This window comes from Saccopteryx leptura, chromosome 3, assembly GCF_036850995.1.
Source record: "Saccopteryx leptura isolate mSacLep1 chromosome 3, mSacLep1_pri_phased_curated, whole genome shotgun sequence".
NCBI classification, from domain to species: domain Eukaryota; kingdom Metazoa; phylum Chordata; class Mammalia; order Chiroptera; family Emballonuridae; genus Saccopteryx; species Saccopteryx leptura.
In genome coordinates this window covers 113,977,894-113,999,344 of record NC_089505.1, presented here as the reverse complement: position 1 = coordinate 113,999,344, position 21,451 = coordinate 113,977,894, and the positions used below count along the sequence as shown (strand labels likewise).

The following is a 21,451-nucleotide window of genomic DNA, read 5'->3' as shown; positions in this document are numbered from 1 at the left end:
CCTCTTGATGTTTTAATTGTCAAAGCAATATAATGACAAGTGTAAAGAGACTTTTGAGGAAAAAGTATCACGCCTGACCTGTGGTGGCACAGTGGATAAAGTGTCAACCTGGAAACACTGAGGTCACCGGTCCAAAACCCTGGCTTGCCTGGTCAAGGCACATATGGGAGTTGATACTTCCTGCTCCTCCCCCTTCTCTCTCTCTCTCTCTCTCTCTCTCTCTCTCTCTCCCCTCTCCTCTCTAAAATAAAAAAAGAAAATAAAAAAAAAGAAAAACTATCACTATTACCGTAATTTACTTAGAGATTAGCTTATCATTAGACATATAGGTTACTTCCTGGCTTTTATTATAAAGATGAGAATGAGATAGAACCTCTTCATTTTCTTTTCCTGTGGAATTTTAACAACAGGAGCGTGATTACTAACCCATTTTTCTGTTTCTTAAAACACAGGGCCCAGCCCTGGTTGGTTTGCTCAGTGGACAGAGCGTTGTCCTGGCATGCCAAGGTTGCAGGTTTGACTCCTGGTCAGGGCACATATGAGAAACCATCAGTGAGTGTACAACTAAAATGGAACAACTAAATGGAACAATGAGTTGGTGCTTCTCTCTTTCTCCCTTCCTCTCTTTCTCTTAAATCAATGGAAAATTTTGGGCCCTGGCCGGTTGGCTCAGCGGTAGAGCGTCGGCCTGGCGTGCGGGGGACCCAGGTTTGATTCCCGGCCAGGGCACATAGGAGAAGCACTCATTTGCTTCTCCACCCCCCCCTCCTTCCTCTCTGTCTCTCTCTTCCCCTCCTGCAGCCGAGGCTCCATTGGAGCAAAGATGGCCCGGGCGCTGGGGATGGCTCCTTGGCCTCTGCCCCAGGCACTAGAGTGGCTCTGGTCGGGCAGAGCAACGCCCTGGAGGGGCAGAGCATCGCCCCCTGGTGGGCAGAGCGTCGCCCCTGGTGTGCGTGCCGGGTGGATCCCGGTCGGGCGCATGCGGGAGACTGTCTGACTGTCTCTCCCTGTTTCCAGCTTCAGAAAATAGCAAAAAAAAAAAATGTGTGATTGTCTAACCACTGTGGTACGTTTGTCACAACCAATGAACCAATACTCGTATCTTCCTCTTAACAGCACATTTATTCAGATTTCACTAGTTTTCCCCACTGTCCTCTTCTCTCCCAGGACCCCACCCAGGACCCCACAGGGCATTGAGTCATCACAACTCCTCACGCCCCTCTGGGCTGTGACGGTTCCTCCAGTGCCCTTGTTTTTGTTTTTTTTTTTGTTTTTTTGCATTTTTCTGAAGCTGGAAACAGGGAGAGACAGTCAGTCAGACAGACTCCCGCATGCGCCCGACCAGGATCCACCCGGCATGCCCACCAGGGGGCGATGCTCTGCCCATCCTGGGCGTTGCCATGTTGCGACCAGAGCCACTCTAGCGCCTGAGGCAGAGGCCACAGAGCCATCCCCAGCGCCCGGGCCATTTTTGCTCCAATGGAGCCTTGGCTGCGGGAGGGGAAGAGAGAGACAGAGAGGAAGGTGCGGCGGACGGGTGGAGAAGCAAATGGGTGCTTCTCCCGTGTGCCCTGGCCGGGAATCGAACCCGGGTCCTCCCGCACGCTAGGCCAACGCTCTACCGCTGAGCCAACCGGCCAGGGCTGCCCTTGTTTCTGATGACCTTGACAGTCTGGGGAGGTACTTGTTAGGCGCTCTGTGGGCAGTCCTTCAGTTTGGGTTTGGTCGTGTTTTTCTCACAGTTACACAGGGGTTAAGGGTTTTGGGAAAGGACGGAGGAGAAATGTCCTTCTTGTTCCCTCACGTCCAGGGGACACAGGAACACTGAGTTATTCACAGGAACCCTGATCTCCTGGCTGAGGTCATGCTGGTCGGCTTTCTCCACCATCAAGTGACCTCCCCTCGCTACCACTGTCTGGGAAGCCGGTCACTCAGGGTGGCCCACACTGAAGGGCGGGGAGGGATCCCACACCTCCGCGAGGGGTCGTCTAGAGAAAGCTGGATCAGATCCTGCCATTCTCCCCTGTTACTAAATTCAAGAAGCTCCGAACAACTCCAGCATCTCACCCTGGTTTTCCGTAATTCCGAATGCCCCCTGCCCGCCTCTCCCACTCTCCTGTCCTTCCATCCTCTCCCTGAACCGCTCTGCTCCAGCCATGGCGGCCCCTTGATGTAGCCACACGCCAATCCGGGCTCACCTTCGGCCTTTCTGTCCCCACTGCCTGGGACAGAGGAGGCTCTGCCCCCAAACACCCGGGGAATGGATGAATGCACTCCTCCTACAGAGGAGAAAACAGAGGCCCAGAGGGTGAGTCGCCTGCCAAGGCTGCAGTTAGGAAGCTGCAGAGCTGGGATGCACCCAGACCTCTCTGGTCAGAGCCCCAGGAGAAGGTTCTCTGCTGGACCCGAGTCTTACCGTCCTCTGTTTCCACATAGAGGCGGAGTCCCAGGTCCTTGTTACGGTTCAGCAGCCAGCGGTCACTGGCTGCTGTCACATCCAACACCAGCCAGCCCTCGTCCTCAGCTCGGAGCGTCTGAAGATCCAAAAAGAACAAGTCAGACTCCCTGTGGATACGAAAGAACAATTAACCGAAGCCGCACAGCTGCCTCCGTGTTTCCAGCGCCCACCTGGGGGACCACTCGTAGGGCATCGACCCTCCTGGCTGTGAGCTGGGCGCCCAACTGCCTTATCTCGTGGTATCTGCCACAGAATGGTGCTACTGCCCCTGTGCACAGATGGGGAAACTGAGGCATGGGACTCAGTGACCTATCCCAGGTCCCACAGCCAGGACAGCAGGGAGGGGACTTGAAGTCAGAGTGACAGGGCCGTGGGCCAAGCATCCTTAGTCTCTGAAGGTGTGCTCCCAGGAGGCTCCCCATCTGTCCTCTGGGAAATGCACCGTCCAGGGCTGGGCCAGAGGCTTGACCAGGAGGCGGGGTGTGGGGCAAGCACCTGTTGGCCTGCTCCCTGACCACCTCGAACATGCTGACGTGGAGGGTCCTGTTGAGCGGGTGGGTGCTGGGCAGCTTGTAAATCCGGAACTCAGCGGCTGTTACCGCCTCCCCGCCGGGCCGACGCTCTACCGCTGAGCCAACCGGCCAGGGCCATAAACCTTTTCTTATAGCAATGAGCCATTTGCGGGTATTTGTCCCCACAGAAACTACCTCTCCTATGTAAATGCGTGTGGTTAACACATGTGACTCTGGACAGAGAGATGGCTGATAAACACTAGAAAATATAGGAATGCCTTTTAATATGTAAAGACTTGTGTTGACTTGTAAATTTTGTTTTCTCCAAAATGATGTATAGCTTACAAATTGAACGTGGTCCTATCATGTTAAAGGACATATGACTATAACCAATAGTGGTAAGGGGCTCCTAATTACAATTTTTGCTTTTGTACTTCCCACTTACAAAACTATAAAAACTAGGTAGAACAAAGGGCCAGCGCGCTCTCCCTCAGATTTCTGTCGGAGTTGCCACCGCTTGGCCAAGCTAGACAATAAAGCTTTGGTGTGTAATCGACGGACTTTGTTCGTGTCTTCAATGTTCCGGGTCCTTCTGGATTAGGCTTAACAGGAACAAGAAGAAGCAAGGGAGGAGTGATCGCTCCTGGAGAGGCCCAGTCAAGTGCTAGGAAGTCGGAGGTCCCACAGTGTGATGGGATCTCAACAGGCTTCCTGGAGGAGGTGACATCTGAACTGGCCTGAAGGATGGGATGGAATCATTGTAGGTGGAGAGGTGACAGAGGGCAGTCTAGGCAGAGGGCACATGAAATGCACAGGTTGAGTGGGGCAGGGCCACCCTCAGATTAACGGTGTGGGGTGTGGGTGTAAGTCTGACTGTGGCTTGAATGTGGAGTTCCAGCCTTGGAGCATGAGCTGTGCCCCTAGCCAGTGGGGGTGCAGGGTTCTGAGCAGCAGGGGAGCAGGTGATTGGCATGGAGTGGAAGCTGTGTGTGGAGATGGGGGTAAAGCACAGGCTGGAGGGGGACCCGAGGTGGCTCAGTTGCGGGGGCTGGTCCAACACTTAGGCCAAGAGGCCTCGGGTGCGGAATAAATCCCACATCTCCCCAGCTGCCGGAAATGCCCGGGACGGTATATTTAGGACCGTCTCACTTTAGCCTTCTGTCACTTCCAAACACTAAAAATCTGTGTTTCCGGAAAGCAGGGGCGGGAGCCCCCCAACACCTTCCCTCAAACCCAACACTGAGATTTTAATTACATGTTTGTGATCTTTTTAAAAATTCCCTCTCTGGCTACTGGGCTCAGTGACCACAAGTCACCAGGCTGGTGGTGGAGGTGGATGTGGGGAGCACTTCCTGTCCTCGTGGTGTGAACCTGGTTCAGTGATGGACGGGCGAACAGCTGTGCTGGGTGGGGCCGGCGGGCACACATGTTTGGGTAGGAGATGAGTGTTTCATCCCCAGACTGAGGCAGAGAGGAAATAGAATGTCCATTATCAGAAAGGGCACTGGATATGCAGTAAATGCCCTCTGGGAGCATTTCAGACACAGGGTGGCATCAGGGTCAGCCCACAGGGTGGCATCTTCAGAGAGCATGGCGGGCAGGGTTCTGGACAGACACACTCACACACACACAACTCTGGTGACAATCCATGTGGATTCAGGGACCACACAGACCACCTCCTTTATGAGGCTGTGTGAGAATCCCCACTCTGCAGGATGACACAGGTCCAGACTGTTGGCTGTCACAGGGTATGGCACAGAGAGTGAAGGAGTGCCATCTCTCATACCCTTCATCACACTCTCAAAGCATCGTTATGTGTATCTGTCCCCAGGTACCGGAAGGTGACAGGTGGGTTATCGGGGCTCCCTGGGAATTTCTATCTGCAGGCCTGATGCTGATTCGTGTTGGATCCGGGGACTGAGGGAACAACCCACAAACTGGCCAGCTCCACGCAGGCACCAAGCCGTGTGGCCTCCCTCCCTTCTGGGTCAAGCGCACCTTGCTCACCTGAACTGACTCGAGTTCCAAACTTCCATTCTATGTGTTTTAATAAACTACCCAGTTGCTCCAGCACAGAAAACTGTCTACCTTGGCTGTTCCAGATAAGCATCAGAAGGTGAGATATTTTGAGGAAAATAATGCTTTTAATCAGAAACTGATAAAACTTTCTGGAATCTAGCATTAAACTAGACATTACTGTGACGGGCCAAAGGGCGTGCCCCACTCTGTCTGCTGGAACTCTGCAGACGTACAGCTTTTCAGAGGTTGCTCCTTTGTATTAGAGAGATGTGTTTTCTCAAATGTTGAGTAAGGAACAATATTTGTTGGGGCCTGGAGTTCCCCCTATGGTAGTTCCTGGCAGGCTCCCCCGCATTAAGCCACTAAAACAGTACTGAGAGTTATAGATGCTCTGGCCCAGCTCTGACCAGTACTTTCTCTATGTAGACTCAGTCTTCTCATCTGTGAAACGGGGCTCTTGGGAGCCTTTCCATACAGGGCTGTGAAAGGGCCCCTGCCTTTGTAAAGGGCAGGGATTATGAGATAGGAGTGATGGTTATTCCTTTGGAGTCAGGGGCAGGAGCTGACCTCTAATCTCTGAACTTGATCAATGTCTCAGAGTGATGACATCCTGCCAGCACCATCAGTTCTGTGTGTGAAACTTAAGGGCTACGGGGGGAAAAGGGAGTCATTTGATTTCTTTTTCTGAATAAAAGCATGAAATGAAAGATTATAGAACATCAAATGTATTAATTCAACTGAAAAGCTTTTGGATGGTTTCAAGGTGCCCCCTTTTGACCGGCCTGACCTTTGGCACTTGCTCCCTTGGGCTTCAGTATCCACATCCGCAAAATGACCACACGATACCAGGTCAGATGAAACTGTAAAAAGCCATGTTTGCTCTCAGAGCCAGGACTGTGATGGTCAAGCAAGTGCTCCTAACACATTATTCAGGGGCATTTTCTTTTCAGTATCCTTCGTGCCCACCCTCCACCTTCCCCATCACCAGGGTTGGGAATCCTCCAAAGTTGCCCGGGCTGGGAGAGGGATCCCCTCAGCAACGTCACGGGGGCCACCGCTCAAGTGATGGCTTGGGCACAAAGCAGAAACTAACCCTTTCTTCATGAAAGGGGTGAAGATCCCATAACATCAAGTATGCGAGCGGAGATCACCACTGACACTCGCCTCACACGTTTCCACACAGCCAGAGACCATCCCAGGTGTTCTCACCCTGCGTGGGCTCCTCCCACTGCCGCGGACCTCCACCCACTGTCTGGTGCTGAAACAGCATAGAAACACCAAGGTGGACTTGGCCTGTCTCTACTCCCCAGCCTGCTGCTAGTGTTTGATGGTCTCCCGAGAGAATTTATGGGAAAAGCCAAGGTCTGTACAACATGATTTCTTGGGGTTTCCCAGTCAAGTTTTGCTAACCGGTTGTGGGGCTGGGAGGTTCGTCCCCGGGTCCCTGGCAGGTTCAGACAGGCTGGGTGTGGCAGGCAGGAGCTGCTCCCTGCCTGGCCTGTGTTCTGGGTCCCGGCCAGCTGAGATATGTGCTGCTAGGAGTCCTCTCTCCATGGTGGCACTGGAGTGGGGAGTGGGATCCACTGGTGTTTGGAGCAAGGTTTCTGGGTAGTCAATTATCCCCCTCCCCATCTGCAAAATCTGGGGAAGGGGTTGCTAATGGGGAGGTTCACATAATTTCCCCACTTGGCAGAAGAGAGGTGCCTTCTGACTATGCTCTGGAGGAGTTTTAGAACACTTGCTTTTTCCTGGTCACATCCAGGAATATTAATTAAGTCACTTATTTGTCACATTTGAAAGCAGTGCTTATTGAATACAAGCTATTATTTAAGCTTTGAAGAAAACACAGACATCAAGACAGACCAGCCTGCCCCAGGGAGCTTCTAGTGCAGGGGCGCAGGGGAAGGCAGGTATTAAACAAGAAAGTAACCATACGGCCTGACCTGTGGTGGTGCAGCGGATAAAGCATCAACCTGGAATGCTGAGGTCGCTGGTTCAAAATCCTGCACTTGTCAAGGCACATATGGGAGTTGATGCTTCCTGCTCCTCCTCCCATTCTCTCTCTCTCTCTCTCTCCTCTCTAAAATGAATTTAAAAAAAATTTTTTAAGGCCCTGGCCGGTTGGCTCAGCGGTAGAGCGTCGGCCTGGCGTGCAGGAGTCCCGGGTTCGATTCCCGGCCAGGGCACACAGGAGAGGCACCCATTTGCTTCTCCAACCCTCCCCCTCTCCTTTCTCTCTGTCTCTCTCTTCCCCTCCCGCAGCGAGTCTCCATTGGAGCAAAGATGGCCCAGGCGCTGGGGATGGCTCTGTGGCCTCTGCCTCAGGCGCTAGAGTGGCTCTGGACGCAACAGAGCAACGCCCCAGAGGGGCAAAGCATCGCCCCCTGGTGGGCGTGCCGGGTGGATCCCGGTCGGGTGCATGCGGGAGTCTGTCTGACTGCCTCCCCTTTTCCAGCTTCGGAAAAAGGGAAAAAAAATTTTTTTTAATTGAAAAAAAAAAAAGAAAGTAATCATACAAGATCACTGTATGTGATGAGCGCCATAAAGGAATTCAGGAGAGGGATAATGCAGGGAGGGCACATAGGAGTCATTTTACATTGAAATAATTTTAGATTATTTAGATTTAGAGAAAAGCTGTAGGAAGACTAGTGCAGAGACTTCCTAGATACTTTCTGTCCAGCTTCCCCTGAGGATAACGTCTCACATAAGCAAACCATAGTACAATGAGCCAAACCGGGAATTTGATATCGATATAATACCATTAAGTAAATACTGACTTCTCTTGAATTGTACTAGTTTTTCCACTAACGTTCCTTTTCTGATCCAGGATCCAATCTAGGATCGCACATGGCATGCGGTTGTTAGGTGTCGTTGGTCTCCTCTGATCTGTGACATTGCTAAGTCTTTTCTTGTCTTTCATGACCTTGACGCTTTTGAAGAGCACTGGTCAGTTATTTTGTAGCGTGTCCTCCATGTGAGTTTATCTGATGCTTTCTCATTAAATTAGACTGAAATTAAGAATTTTGGAGAAGCATACCACAGAAATGATGTCCCCTTTTAAGAATATAAAATTGTAGGGCACAGCAAATAATTAGCATGTTAATGTTGTTAGAACCGTGTTATTCAGTGAAAAAGAAAATGGAAATATAAGATTTAAGGCAGGGGTCGGGAACCTATGTCTCGCGAGCCAGATGTGGCTCTTTTGATGACTGCATCTGGCTCGCAGACAAATCTTTAATAAAAAAAATAATAACGTTAAAAATATAAAACATTCTCATGTATTACAATCCATTCATTTCCTACCATTCATGTTCATGGTTGCAGGTGGCTGGAGCCAATCACAGCTGTCCTCCAGGACAACACCAAATTTTTATTGGATAATGCCTAACGTACATGGGTTGTCATGAGGTCAGGAAGTAAACTTCCCTCCTTTTATTTTATTTTATTTTATTTTATTTTATTTATTCATTTTAGAGAGGAGAGGGAGAGACAGAGAGAGAGAGGGAGAGGAGAGACAGAGAGAGAGAAGGGGGGGAGGAGCTGGAAGCATCAACTCCCATATGTGCCTTGACCAGGCAAGCCCAGGGTTTCGAACCGGCAACTTCAGCATTTCCAGGTCGACGTTTTATCCACTGCACCACCACAGGTCAGGCGACCTCCCTCCTTTTTTTTTGTATTTTTCTGAAAGTAGAAACGGGGAGAGACAGTCAGACAGACTCTCACATGTGCCCGACCGGGATCCACCCAGCACGCCCACCAGGGGGCGTCGCTCTGTTGCGACCAGAGCCACTCCAGCGCCTGGGGCAGAGGCCAAGGAGCCATCCCCAGCGCCCGGGCCATCTTTGCTCCAATGGAGCCTCGGCTACAGGAGGGGAAGAGAGAGACAGAGAGGAAGGAGAGGGGGAGGGGTGGAGAAGCAGATGGGTGCTTCTCCTGTGTGCCCTGGACGGGAATCGAACCCGGGACTTCTGCACACCAGGCCGACGCTCTACCACTGAGCCAACCGGCCAGGGCCGATTTCCCTCCTTTTAGTCAAGTAGTCAGCTAGCTAATTGCAGAAACCTTTTTTTTTTTTTTTTTTTTGCATTTTTTTGCATTTTTCTGAAGCCGGAAACGGGGAGGCAGTCAGACAGACTCCCGCATGCGCCCGACCGGGATCCACCCGGCATGCCCACCAGGGGGACGATGCTCTGCCCCTTTGGGGCGTTGCTCTGTTGCAACCAGAGCCATTCTAGTGCCTGAGGCAGAGGCCACAGAGCCATCCTCAGCGCCGGAGCCATCCTTGCTCCAGTGGAACCTTGGCTGCGGGAGGGGAAGAGAGAGACAGAGAGGAAGGAGAGGGGGAGGGGTGGAGAGGTAGATGGGTGCTTCTCCTGTGTGCCCTGGCCAGGAATCGAACCCGGGACTCCTGCACGCCAGGGTGATGCTCTACCACTGAGCCAACCGGCCAGGGCGCAGAAACCCTTTTGACGAAGAAGATGGCTAAAAGAAAAAGAAAAAAAGATGAGGAGTATTGTACTTTTCATCAGGAATGGACAGAGGAATTCGCCTTTGTGGAGAGAGCAGGTTCTGCAGTGTGTCTAATATGCAATGATAAAATTGCATCAATGAAACGGTCAAATATAAAGCAGCACTTTGACACATGCCATACTACATTTGCATCGAAATATCCAGCGGGGGATAGCAGGAAGAAAGCATTTCAGGCACTAGAATGGCTCTGATTGCGGCAGAGCGACGCCCCAAGATGGGCAGAGCATCACCCCCTGGTGGGCATGCTGGGTGGATCCCGGTCGGGTGCATGCGGGAGTCTGTCTGACTGCCTCCCCGTTTCCAGCTTCGGAAAAATACAAAAAAAAAAAAAAAATGTGGCGTTTGTGGCTCTCTCAGCCAAAAAGGTTCCCAACTCCTGATTTAAGGTTTAAGTAAAAGCCTATAATCCTAATTAAATTGGAAATATTAGTTTGAAGTCATGATTTTTTTTTTCTCTTAGAAAATATATGTTCCCTGGCCTTGGCTGGTTAGCTCAGAGGTAGGTAGATTGTTGACCTGGCATGTGGAAGTCTCTGGTTCAAATCCCGGTCAGGCCTGACCAGGCGGTGGCGCAGTGGATAGAGCATCACACTGGAATGCGGAGGACCCAGGTTCGAGACCCTGAGGTCACCAGCTTGACTGCGAGCTCATCTGGCTTGAGCAAAAAAAACAAAAACAAAAAAACTCTCACCAGCTTGGACCCAAGGTTGCTGGCTCGAGCAAGGGATTACTCGGTTTGCTGAAGGCCCTCGGTCAAGGCACATATGAGAAAGCAATCAATGAACAACTAAGGTGTCACAACAAAAAACTAATGATTGATGCTTCTCATCTCTCTCTGTTCCTGTCTGTCTGTCCCTATCTATCCCTCTCTCTGACACTCTCTGTCCCTGTAAAAAAACAAAAACTAAAACTAAAAAAACCAAATCCTGGTCAGGGCAGACAGAAGAGGTGACCATCTGCTGCTTCTCCCCTCTCTCTCCCCCCTTCTCTCTCTCTTCCTTTCCTGTAGTCATGGCTCAATTGATTCGAGCATGTTGGGCCTGGGCGCTGAGGATGGCTCCATGGACTCTGCCTCAGGCGCTAGAGTGGCTCTGGTTGCGACAGAGCAATGCCCCAGATGGGCAGGGCATCGCCCCCTGGTGGGCATGCCGGGTAGATCCTGGTCGGGCGCATGCGGGAGTCTGTCTGCCTCCCCGTTTCCAACTTCAGAAAAATACAAAAAAAAAAAAAGCTCGATTGTGAGCAGCCCTAGATGAGCAGAACACTGGCCCCAGATGGATCCCGGTTGGGGTACATGCAGTAGTCAGTCTCTGTATTTCCCCTACTTTCACTTAAAAAACACATATTCCCTAGCCTTGTCCACTGACAAAGCCTAGAAGTGATGGCCACACTGTGCCTAGCGCCTGGTGTGCGGTCTCAGAGTACCTGGCCACCCTGCGGCTCAGGGCACGGGAGAAACTGTGGATCCCCACCCAGGGCAGGAAATGCATGAGCAGAGCCTGAAACATTTCCTACCAGAAGGCAACGGAGCTCTCAGAAACTCCTAGGAGAGAGTTAAAAGTGCTCAGAAGCCAACCCAAAGAGAATTCGTAATGGTCAAAAAGGGACAATTTGAGCATCAAAGAGAATAACAAGTACAATAGACTGCAACACAGCACGGGTCAGCAGCCGTTGTCCACCAGTGCCCCCTCGGTGAGCACTCTGCTCTGGACAGGGCTCCTCAGCCTAGGCTTGACCGACACTCGGGGCCGGGCGCTTCTTTGTTGTGGGGCTGTCCCGTGCGTGATAGAAGATATGACAGCATCCCCAGCCTCTCTCCACAGCCAGTGGCATTGCCTTCACTTCCCCAGTTGTAACAACTAAAAATATCTCCTGGGAGCGCCAAATGCCTTCTGGGAGGTTGAGAGCCACTGCCTTTGGTGACTGCTAGGAATCAGTTCATTATTCTAAATCCTGGTAAGTGAGGGAAAAACAGTCAAGTCTAGAGGAAGAAAGGAACCAGTCTTACAAAGAGGTGAAGGAAGTGCAAAGGCCCCGCATGTTCCAGAAACTTCCAGGAGGCTGGAGGGGCTGGAATGTAGCGGCCCCGGGGCAAGGTGTCCAAGGTGAGGCCGGAGCAACAGGCAAGGCCAGTTCACGATTCTGTTTCTCAAGAACAGCAATTCAAGGAACCTCTCTGATTCAGGAAGAACGTCATAAAGTTCGACCACTGCTGACGCTATGACAGTCCACGGCCTTGTGAGAGGGGTGGAAGTCCCCTGGAGTTTCCTGCGGCCGACAGACTTGACAGCCAGCTCCATGGACACCAGGGCTGGTGGGGCATGGGCCCAGGGTTGGGACACACAGTGCCACAACTATTTCTATGGCGTCTGATGTTCTACAAAGCTCCACTTGGGGAAGCACTCAAGCTTTCTTTATTTTTAAGTATATGCGCTGCAGAAGCAAGCACTGGATTTGCTTCTTAACCCCTTTCCTTGGTCTGGGAAAACAGAATACCAAGACCTCCCCTCTGGCCCCTGATTAAACAACCTCTGGGTCCCATGTTTGCAGGAAGAACCTCTGTGGGCAGGAGGCGGCCTCCACCGCCACGACCACCATCAACATTCTGCCTCTCCACGTCCGAGGCCCTGCACCCGCTACCGACAGCCTACACCTCCACAGGCCACACCCTGTGTCCACCAGCCCGACACCAGCAAGGCTTCAGCTGATTTTGTGTCTGGGACAAAATTTAGAGTCACCCAGATGACCTAAGTCTATCTTGTTTCTGAGCAAAAAGTAAGACTTAAATTAAGACCCCCCCCTTAAAAAAAAAAAGGGAAGACCCCCCCCCCATCTTTCTCCATCCCAGAGAGGATGTTAAGAGAATCTTCTGAGCTGTCCGCCTGTCCTTCCTGCCCTCAAACCCTTCCCCAGTCCCCGAGGTCTCCAGGTGGGGCCTAAGCTCAGCTCTGTGTTCCTGCCCCTGTGAGCTGGCCCTGCGGGCCCACATGGGCTCCAGGGCTCTCTGGCTGCCAACCCCCTTCCAAGTCCCTCCCTGTCCGCTGGGCGGCCCCATCCCGTGCCTGAAGGCTGCTTCCCTCTCAGTGCAGCTATAAAAGCTCCTCGTCCTCCTCTGACCCCACACAGATCCTCCTCTGGTCTCGCCCTTCCCCATCCCAGGGTTCCCTGTCCCTGGTTCATCCCCCCACGATGGTGGGCAATTTGAGGGCAGGGACCAACTCTGTGAAGTGGACACGGAGGCTCTCAGCAGTCCACTTAGTAAGTGCCCTGTGTTCCTGGGGCCCAGAGGGGAGGCTGGGCCTTTCTTCCCAAGGGCTCCTGGTCCCCAGGACAGTGGCACCCATGTCACAGTGTGTCTCCATCAGAAGCCACTCACGTTTTTCACTTTCCTGTGGGACCTGTAGGCCCTGAGGTGGAGGGCAGCCCCCGCCCCCTCCCCAGGGCTGGGGAGGCGGACAGGCTGGGCCTGTCTGGCTGGTTCTGCTGGTAAGGGAGGCCGAGGGGCCCACTTCAGACCTAAAACAAGACCCAGGTCCCACGGCCTGTGCAGGTCCACGGGGGAGCCGCAGGACTGACCACCTATCCATTCTGCATCCTGAAGGGCTCCCTCCCACCAGAAATCTCAGCGCTGCCGAGAGGAGACCCAGGGTTTCGCTGCTGAGGTATTTTTAGTCAGTTCTCATTACCGACTTTTTTCAGAGCTCTTTCCATAAATGGCTCTGCACTCATAATTACCGGTCCGGGCTCAGACGGCTTCAGACCCCAAATTAAAAGGGAACACCCGCACACCCCACCACATCAAGCCCGCCAAGGCCAGAAATAGATCCAAGGGGATGTGAGCAAGGGGGACGTGATGCCTCCAGTTCAAACCTGGGAGAGAACCGGGCTGTGGGCACTTTCCAGAAAGATGTGGTCTGGGTGACACAGCTCTCTCCCCCATGGGGAGTGTGTTCTGGGGAGGAAGGGGCCGCATGTCCCCCCACCCTGTGCCTCACCCCGGAGGAGCACACCAGGGGGTGGCACATTCTTGGGCCAGAGCTAGAAAGGCCTTCAGGGTCACACTGCATAGATGGGGAAACTGAGGCCCAGAAGGGGCAGAGACTTGCCAGAGGTCACATGTCAGGTTAGGGGTCCTTCATGTGGACTTTCAGACTCAGAGCTGACATAAAATGAGTGGCCCTAGAAGGTGACAATACCGGGATGGGGTCACCTGTCTTCAAGGTTCTTCTGTCAGCAGGTGCCCCAAGAATGCCTGCTGAAGCCACCTTCCTCCAGGCGGGACCCTGCAGGGACGCGGGATCCCAGGGGAGGACCCAGGGACGTGCTGCACCCATTGTCGGCTTCCAGAAAAACAGGGAGGCCGGCCCCACTTTGCCCACCGGCCAGGCCAGGCTCCTGCACCTGGTCCCGCTTCTGCCCCATGCTAATCCCTCTTCCCTGCAACCTCGCCCAGAGACCCTGAGCGCCTGACTCACAGAGACCAGGCTGCACGGCAGGGGGAGGGGCACGAAGTCAGATTTGGTCCCTGTTCCCAGGTGGCTCATGGCTTCCTGGGGAGGAGGAGGAAGAGGGCGACGCACCCCTGAACCTACAGGCAGACAGCGACTAACACACACGATGAAGCACAGGGGCTCTAACCATGGAGAGAGCCTGTCCCTTTGGGAGGAGTTGTGGGTGGGAGGAGTCAGATTTATGGGAACTCCTGTCTCCCCCTTTTTAAAATATTTTTAAAATACATTTTTAAAGAGAGGAAGGGGGAGAGAGAGAGAGAAAGAAAGAATAAGAGAGAAAGAAGGGGGAGGAGCAGGAAGCATCAACTCCCATCTGTGCCTTGACTTGGCAAGCCCAGGATTTTGAACTGGCGACCTCAGCATTTCCAGGTTGATGCTTTATCCACTGCGCCACCACAGGTCAGGCCCTGTCCCTGTCTTTTAAAAACAGAAAAGGAGGTGAGAGTAGTTTATGCAGAAGGTATACCATGAGCAAGGCACTGAGGTAGGACACAATGTACCAATCTGCTCCCATTTATGGAGTTTCCACATTTGGTGGGCACCCAGCTGACCTCACTGCACATCTCGTTTAGTCCTGCACAGCCCTGGAAGGTAGGCTCCTTAAAGGTATCTTAAAAGTGAGGAAATGGGGCCCTGGCCAGTTGGCTCAGTGGTGGAGTGTCGGCCTGGCAGATTTGATTTCCGGTCAGGGCACACAGGAGAAGTGACCATCTGCTTCTCTCTCTCCCATTTCTCTCTCTCTCTCCTTCCCTCCTGCAGCCATGGCTCAAATGGTTTGAGCAAGTTGGCTCTGGGCACTGAGGAAGATTCTGTGTCCTTGCCTCAGGCACTAAAATAGCTCAGTTGCTGAGCAACAGAGCAGTGGCCCCAGATGGGCAGAGCATTGCCCAGTAGGGGGTTTGGCAGGTGGATCTCAGTTGGGGTGCATGTGGGAGTCTGTCTCTGCCTCACTGCCTCTCAGTTAATTTAAAAAAAAGTGAAGAAATGAGGGTCAGAAACTTTAAAAGGAACCTGTGTAACATCTCACAGCTCCCACATGGCAGAGTTGGGCTGAGCACCCAGGTTTAATATAGCCACAGAGGGATGTGGACAAGGATGCTCAGAGGAGTTTTATTCGTCACCCAGACTGGAAACAAGCCAAATGTCCATCAGTAGGAATGGATAAATGTAGTCTAGTCATCCAACGCAATACAACTCATGTATAAGAAAACTACAGACACATTGTGATTGAATCTCAGAAAAATTATGTTGAGTGAAAAACCATATACAAGTGTATGCATTGTATGATTCCATTCACATGAAGTTCAAAGAGCAGGCCATAGGAATGTGTGGTGACAAACCAGAAAGTGGCTGCCTGAGGGGACTGGTTACTAGGACTCCCAGGGGCACTCATTTTGTATGCTCCTGTGTGGTCTGAATTTTGAATAATGAGCACATGGTATTTCTCTGTAAACGCCCCCAAAATAGACATTTTACACATAGGGTTCTGTTTACAAAATACATTCAGTACAGTCCAATTCAGCAGCACTTACTGGACCCAGTGATGGGCCAGGTCTCGGGGTGGGGGAGAGGCAGCTTCCATATAGGAGAAGAGCAGAGGATGTGCAGGAAGGGAGACCACCTGCTGTGTGGCCTTGGGAAAATCAACTAACTTCTCTGAGCCTCATTCTTCTCTTTAAACAAAGATGTAAGCCCTGGTCAGGTAGCTCAGTTGGTTAGAGCATCGTTTCAATACACTAAGGTTGCGGGTTTGACCCCGTTTAGGGCATATACAAGAATCAACCAATGTATGCATAAATAAGAAAACAAATTGATGTTTCTCTCTTCCCCCTTCCTCTCTTTCAAAAATCAGTTAAAAATAAATAAAGGATGTGACAATAACTGTGAGATGTAAATGGAGGAGCAGATGCGGAGGTCTGGGCATGTGGGCATCCCTGGGTGTCATCTCACACTATCCCTGCACAGCCCAATAGGGTGAGTCCTGAGAGAGTCTCTATTTTACAGAAGAGTACACTGAGGCTCTGAAAGGTGGACTAGAAAGTCCAGATCACACTAACAGTAGGTGACAGAGTCAAGATGCAAATTCTAAGTCCCAGGTCAGGACCCCTGACCCCAGTCCCGTCGACTCTCACACTGTCCATCCCCTCCTGGTGTCCAGATAGGAGCTGCCACTGTCTCGATCACTTGACAATCGCCTTTATGACTCCTGTGTTTGTTATTTGTCCTTCCCACTACAAGGTCAGCTCAAGAGGTCAGGGACTTTGTTCCCTGTCGTATCTCAGCATGTACAACTCTGCCCGGCACAGAGCAGGTACCACATGACTATTTGCTGAGAGTGTCTTAGTGAAAACAAAAAAAAGAGAAAGAATTCCCTAGCAAAGAACCAAAGAAAATGACTATGGGGCTCAGGGAGGTAAAGTGTCAGTCCTCCAAGGTCATGAGGCTGAGCTGGACTCAGGCCAGACCCTCAACCCCACCGGGCTCTGCTCCTCCCAAATCCACAGCTTCAGTTTGTCCACACCCCTGTCCTCAGTTGCCCGAGACCCCAGGAAGAAATCGGTCTGGTTCAGGGAAAGGTCGGGACTAAAGCGAAGATGGTTCATTCATTTCTGGCTGGACTTCTGCCAGCAGTGCTGTTTGTGCCTCTGTTTCTCAGTCTGGAAGGTAAGCGCCTGTCACCACGCTAACATGGGGTGAAGGATCCAGGAGGAACAAGCAGAGTTGATCCTTCCTGCCTCTTTCCTTCCTCAGGAGGGGCTGGGCTGGCCTTCGGTGCCCAGGGTACAGCCAGTCACACCTGTGCCTGTGCCAGGGCCGAGGGCATGGGGTGGTGTGAGAAGGCACCCCTGACAGAGCCACAGGATCAGAGCTGGGAGGCCCCTCATTTTTCTGACACCATCACCATAGATGGATGGGAAACCAGAGCCCAGAGCAGGGGAGGGATGTGACTCAGGACACAGAAGAATCAATGGCAGCCCAGACAGGACAAAACCCTGCTGCTGCCTCCTCTCCTCTGTGAGCACAGGCAACACCAGCGGCAGACTGTCCACTTCATGTGTTATCAATCAGCCCCCATCACTGTGTCCTGGCCATGGGAAGCAAAGATTCTTCAAGGTTAAGACTGACAGACCAGCCTGACCAGGCGGTGGCGCAGTGGATAGAGCGTTGGACTGGAATGCAGAGGACCCAGGTTCGAAACCCCGTGGTCACCAGCTTGAGCACTGGCTCATCTGGTTTGAGCAAAAGCCCACCAGCTTGAACCCAAGGTCGTTGGCTCGAGCAAGGGGTTACTCGGTCTGCTGAAGGCCCGCGGTCAAGGCACATATGAGAGAGCAATCAATGAACAACTAAGGTGTTGCAACGTGCAATGAAAAACTAATGATTGATGCTTCTCATCTCTCTGTTCATGTCTGTCTGTCTCTGTCTATCCCTCTCTCTGACTTACTCTCTGTCTCTGTAAAAAAATAAATAAAATAAATAAATTAAAAAAAAAAAAAAAAAGACTGACAGGCCATGCAAAGCCACCATCTCTGACCACAGCCCTGGCCTCCTAACATACGCACTGTCAATCATACATGGGCTCCCAACGCATCTGCTTGGACATAGGCCTGGCCCAAGGGCTGGAGCCTGTGAGAGGTCCATGGCCTCTGGGTCCCACAGGCTGCCACTGATGGTCAGGGACCTGGCCAGCACCAGACCTGGCTTCTCAGGAGCCAGATGGGGCTGACAGGAGAGGTGAAGCAGGAGGCAGCAGGTGTGGGAGTCTGGGCATGGGAGCTGCTAGCACAGCAACTTTGCTATTAGACTCCATGGTCGTTCAGGGGCCTGGGGCCCGGGCCTCCAAACAAGGAAAGAGTCCTGCTAGGTGTCTAATCCCCCACATCAGTCTAAGTAATTACTAGTTAAAACCACACTCACTGAGAGTTCTACTAGTGCAATTAGTACGTCAGAATAAAGAAGGCCTTTCTGACAGCTGCTGGGCCCACCCACACTGGGCTTCCACTGAACAAGGACCAGCTTGTTGAGCCCACAGGCCTTAGATCTTAATGAAGCACACAGAGATGGTGGGGGAAGAAGCTGGGGTTTGGAATCCACAGCCTGGATGATGCCATGTACTTGCTGTGTGGCTCTGGGCAGGCCATTCAACCTCCCTGAGCTCATGAAACGAGGCTGGTAAAACAGCCTCATGTGGTGCTGCAGGGATGAAACCAGGACTTACAAAGCTATGGAACTCCAAATGCTAGTTTTTATTCTAAAAATAGGTGGAAACACCTTTGGTTGGCTTTTAAAATCTGTTTCTGGGTTTCACATGTGTATAAGACACATGGGGAATTCCGTCACGTCCACACCAGGGCTGGGCAGCAGCTGGGAGTGACCGTAGTCCGCAGTGACCAGCCCAGGTTCACCCTAAAAGAGCCGGCTGACTTTCTGCTCCTCCCACGTATCAACCAATCACACAACTCTGAGGATGCACTGATCTCTAGGAGCCCCGCTTTACGAGGGGCCTGAGGCTCAGAGAGGAGAGGGACTTGCCTAAGATCACACAGCAGAGTCAGGAGGGGACCAGGTCTCCCTGAGCTCAGGGCCCTGCTGATTCACAGCGGCCGTTCCCAGTAGGGCTGTGCACGCCTCGACCCAGGGGACGCTGGGGGAGGCAGGACATGGGCTGGGCGGTGACTCACTCTAACAGATGGCTCCCTTAGGGGCATTTTCCGGGTGACTCCATGCACAGCTCTTCTTGGTTCTGAGCCCTGGGTCAGCTTGTCCCAAGGACAGAGCTCCAGCCTCAGTTTCACATACTCTCTGTCCCTAGTCCCCACCCTGCCCTCTAATCAGGAAGGCATCGGGCTCTCAGCAGAGGTAACAGCTGCTGCCTCTTGCTGCTCACTCCCCCACCTCAGCCCACCATCAGTTCTGGGGTGGAAGGGACAGAGGCCTCCTTGGCTGTCCCCTCTTCCTACCCTCCTGCAGGAAGCAAATGGCTGAGGACCTCATAATACCTGCTGCTACTCTGTCCCCTGGGTTCCTCTGCCTAAACCCCTCTGAAAGCTCACTCCACCCAGAAAGCCTGCCTTTCTGTCAGCAGAAATGTCCTGTCCTTGAGGACTAGATATAGGGCCAAACAACCTGGGCCTATCCTGGGTTCACCACACAGAAGCTGTGCTATCCTGGGTGTGACACTGCCTCTCCAAGCCTCACTGTACCCACCTGGGAGATGCGGATGAATATCATGGCTATTAACTGGGTTGCGTGCAGGGTTAAGAGCGATGCTGTAGGTGAAGGGAGGCTGGTGGCCTTGGACCAGGTCCTTTCCCGGCTCTCAGCCCCTCCGTCCTCCCCCCACCTCGAACTGACCTGTAGTCAATCCTTGGGTCCCCAGGTCCAGTCTGGAGTGTGCCTGAGACGATAACCCTACCCCTTACTTGCCACAAACAGGAGACAGATCAGATGAGGGACATTTATGAACATAGATTAAAGAGAGTTGCCCTGTTCGGAAGCTCCATTGGTTGGAGCATAGGCCTGAAGCACAGAGGTTGCTGGTTCGATCCCTGGTCAGGGCACATACAGGAACAGATTGATGCTCTAGCGCGCTCTTTCTCCCCCTTCTTTTCTGGCAAAAAAGCAATAAATAAAAAGATTAGAGAAAGTTTAGTAATGGAAAAAGATATCTTTGAGAACTTTAAGTGTAAATGGCTCCAAGATTTGGCTGCAATGAGGAAAAGCTGGGCTTTTCCTGGGAGAACAATGGGGTCCCAGCTGCCCACCAGGCCATTCCACAGGCCTGGACACTCACTGCATGTCAAGCCATGCCCCAAGTGCTGGGCATGGGTGACAGGACCACAGACTGCCCCACTGAGCTGAGTCTACTCCTTCCCCACCCCATCCCCTGACAGCTGCACCCCAACCTACTGGCTCCAGGGCTCTGGCCCAGAGAAGAGACTCCTGTGGACTCAGGACATCTGACTTCTCTTTGCTCTAGTCATTTTGGTGATGTGACCTGGGTTTCCACAATGAACTTTGTCCCTCTCTTCAGTATTGCCCTTATCACAGTGACCACATCCAGCCCGTTTACTCATCCGTCTCCCCAGGACCCGACTGTCTTCCTGGCACTGCCCAGGTCCACCTGATATTACATGATTCCTATTCCTGCGTGTGTTTGGGGGCGGGGTGACTGCACACGCCCCTGGGACTCATGTTCCTGTGTCTGCCCCACCTGACCCACAGCTCACCGACCCCCCAGACCCCTCAGTCCTGGACGCCCTGACCTGGGCAGTTTTCACTCCCCTGTGGGGCCCTGCCCACTACACGGTGACTCCTCGTTCACCGCAGGTGGCACCCACTGCCCAAGGCTGTGCTCTCTCTCCTGCAGTCGGTGTTCCTCCCCATGGGGCCAATACTCGATGGCTGTCCCCACACGTGCATTCTCGCGGAGGTCTCACGGTCACTGACGCCCATCCCCGCAGCGCGCACTCACCCATGTTGACGAAGCTCATGACCAGGTCGGCGCGGCCCAGGAGCCGCTCGCGGGGGCCGCCGTCCTCGTCGTCGTCGCCGGCCATGGCGTGGTAGAGGTCCAGCATGAAGAGCGGCGCGGACGCGGGCAGCCGGGCGGGGGTCGCGGGCCGGGGCCGCCGCCGCTCAGCGCACACAGCGCCAGGCCCAGGAGCCACAGCGGCCCGGGGCGCGCGGCCATCGTGGGCGGGACCGGGTGGACACTCACTCGGCGCGCATCCGCTTCGCCGCCGGCCCGGGGCGGGGGACCCCCGACGGCGAGCGGCGGGGCGGGCTGGGGCCGGCGGGACGGGGCGGGAGTTGCCCGCGGCCGCAGCGCCGTCGCTAAAGCACGGCACCTGTCGCGGCTCTGGGTCGGGTGGCCGCGGCCGGCAACACCTGCGGCAGAGGCTACTCCGGGGACTGCGGACCGTCGGCTAATCTGTCTGTCGGCGCCGTGCCCTCTAGTCCGGCTGCTGCGGAGGCCGGTTCAGTCCAGGCGCTCAGGGAGGTGCGGACCCACCAGCTCCTGCTCAGGCGAACCCGCGGTCTCTGCCGGGCGCCCGGGACGCGGCCGTCCTCGGTCCAGCGCCCGACCTCGGGTCCCACCCCCTCAGGGCCTGACCAATGGGGACGCGGGGGGCGGGGCCAAGGCCACAACCCACCTCTCGGGAAGAGTTCCGAGCTGTAACTGTGTGGGTGGTGGCGCCCGGGAAATTCGACCTGCTGTCGTGGATGGGGGGCGGGTCCGACCAGAGATCCACATACTAGCAGTCAGGGTCGTCAGGGTCGTCCTGGGCTGCCCTTGCAGCCGCTGGCCTCGAGGTCCGGCCCCGGGCCTCTGTCTGGGGACTCCAGGGTAGCGGCGCGGACTGCAGAAAGCAGGAACCTACGCTCCCGCGGGGCGCGTCCTTGAGCGCCTTCGCCCG

The 21,451-nt window shown here is 53.5% G+C and overlaps 1 protein-coding gene across 1 annotated transcript in view; it reads right to left on the bottom strand.

Moving 5' to 3' along the window:
* Positions 1-21,096, bottom strand: part of LOC136400008 (bone morphogenetic protein 8B-like) — a 33,229-nt gene extending 12,133 nt beyond the window's left edge. The window contains 7 exon segments of the mRNA XM_066375988.1: positions 2,417-2,565; positions 2,954-3,086; positions 6,068-6,077; positions 6,229-6,237; positions 10,041-10,074; positions 20,502-20,628; positions 20,631-21,096. Coding sequence (XP_066232085.1) covers positions 2,417-2,565; positions 2,954-3,086; positions 6,068-6,077; positions 6,229-6,237; positions 10,041-10,074; positions 20,502-20,628; positions 20,631-20,724 — 556 coding nt within the window. The 5' untranslated portion in view covers positions 20,725-21,096.
* Positions 21,097-21,451: the final 355 nt, after the last annotated feature.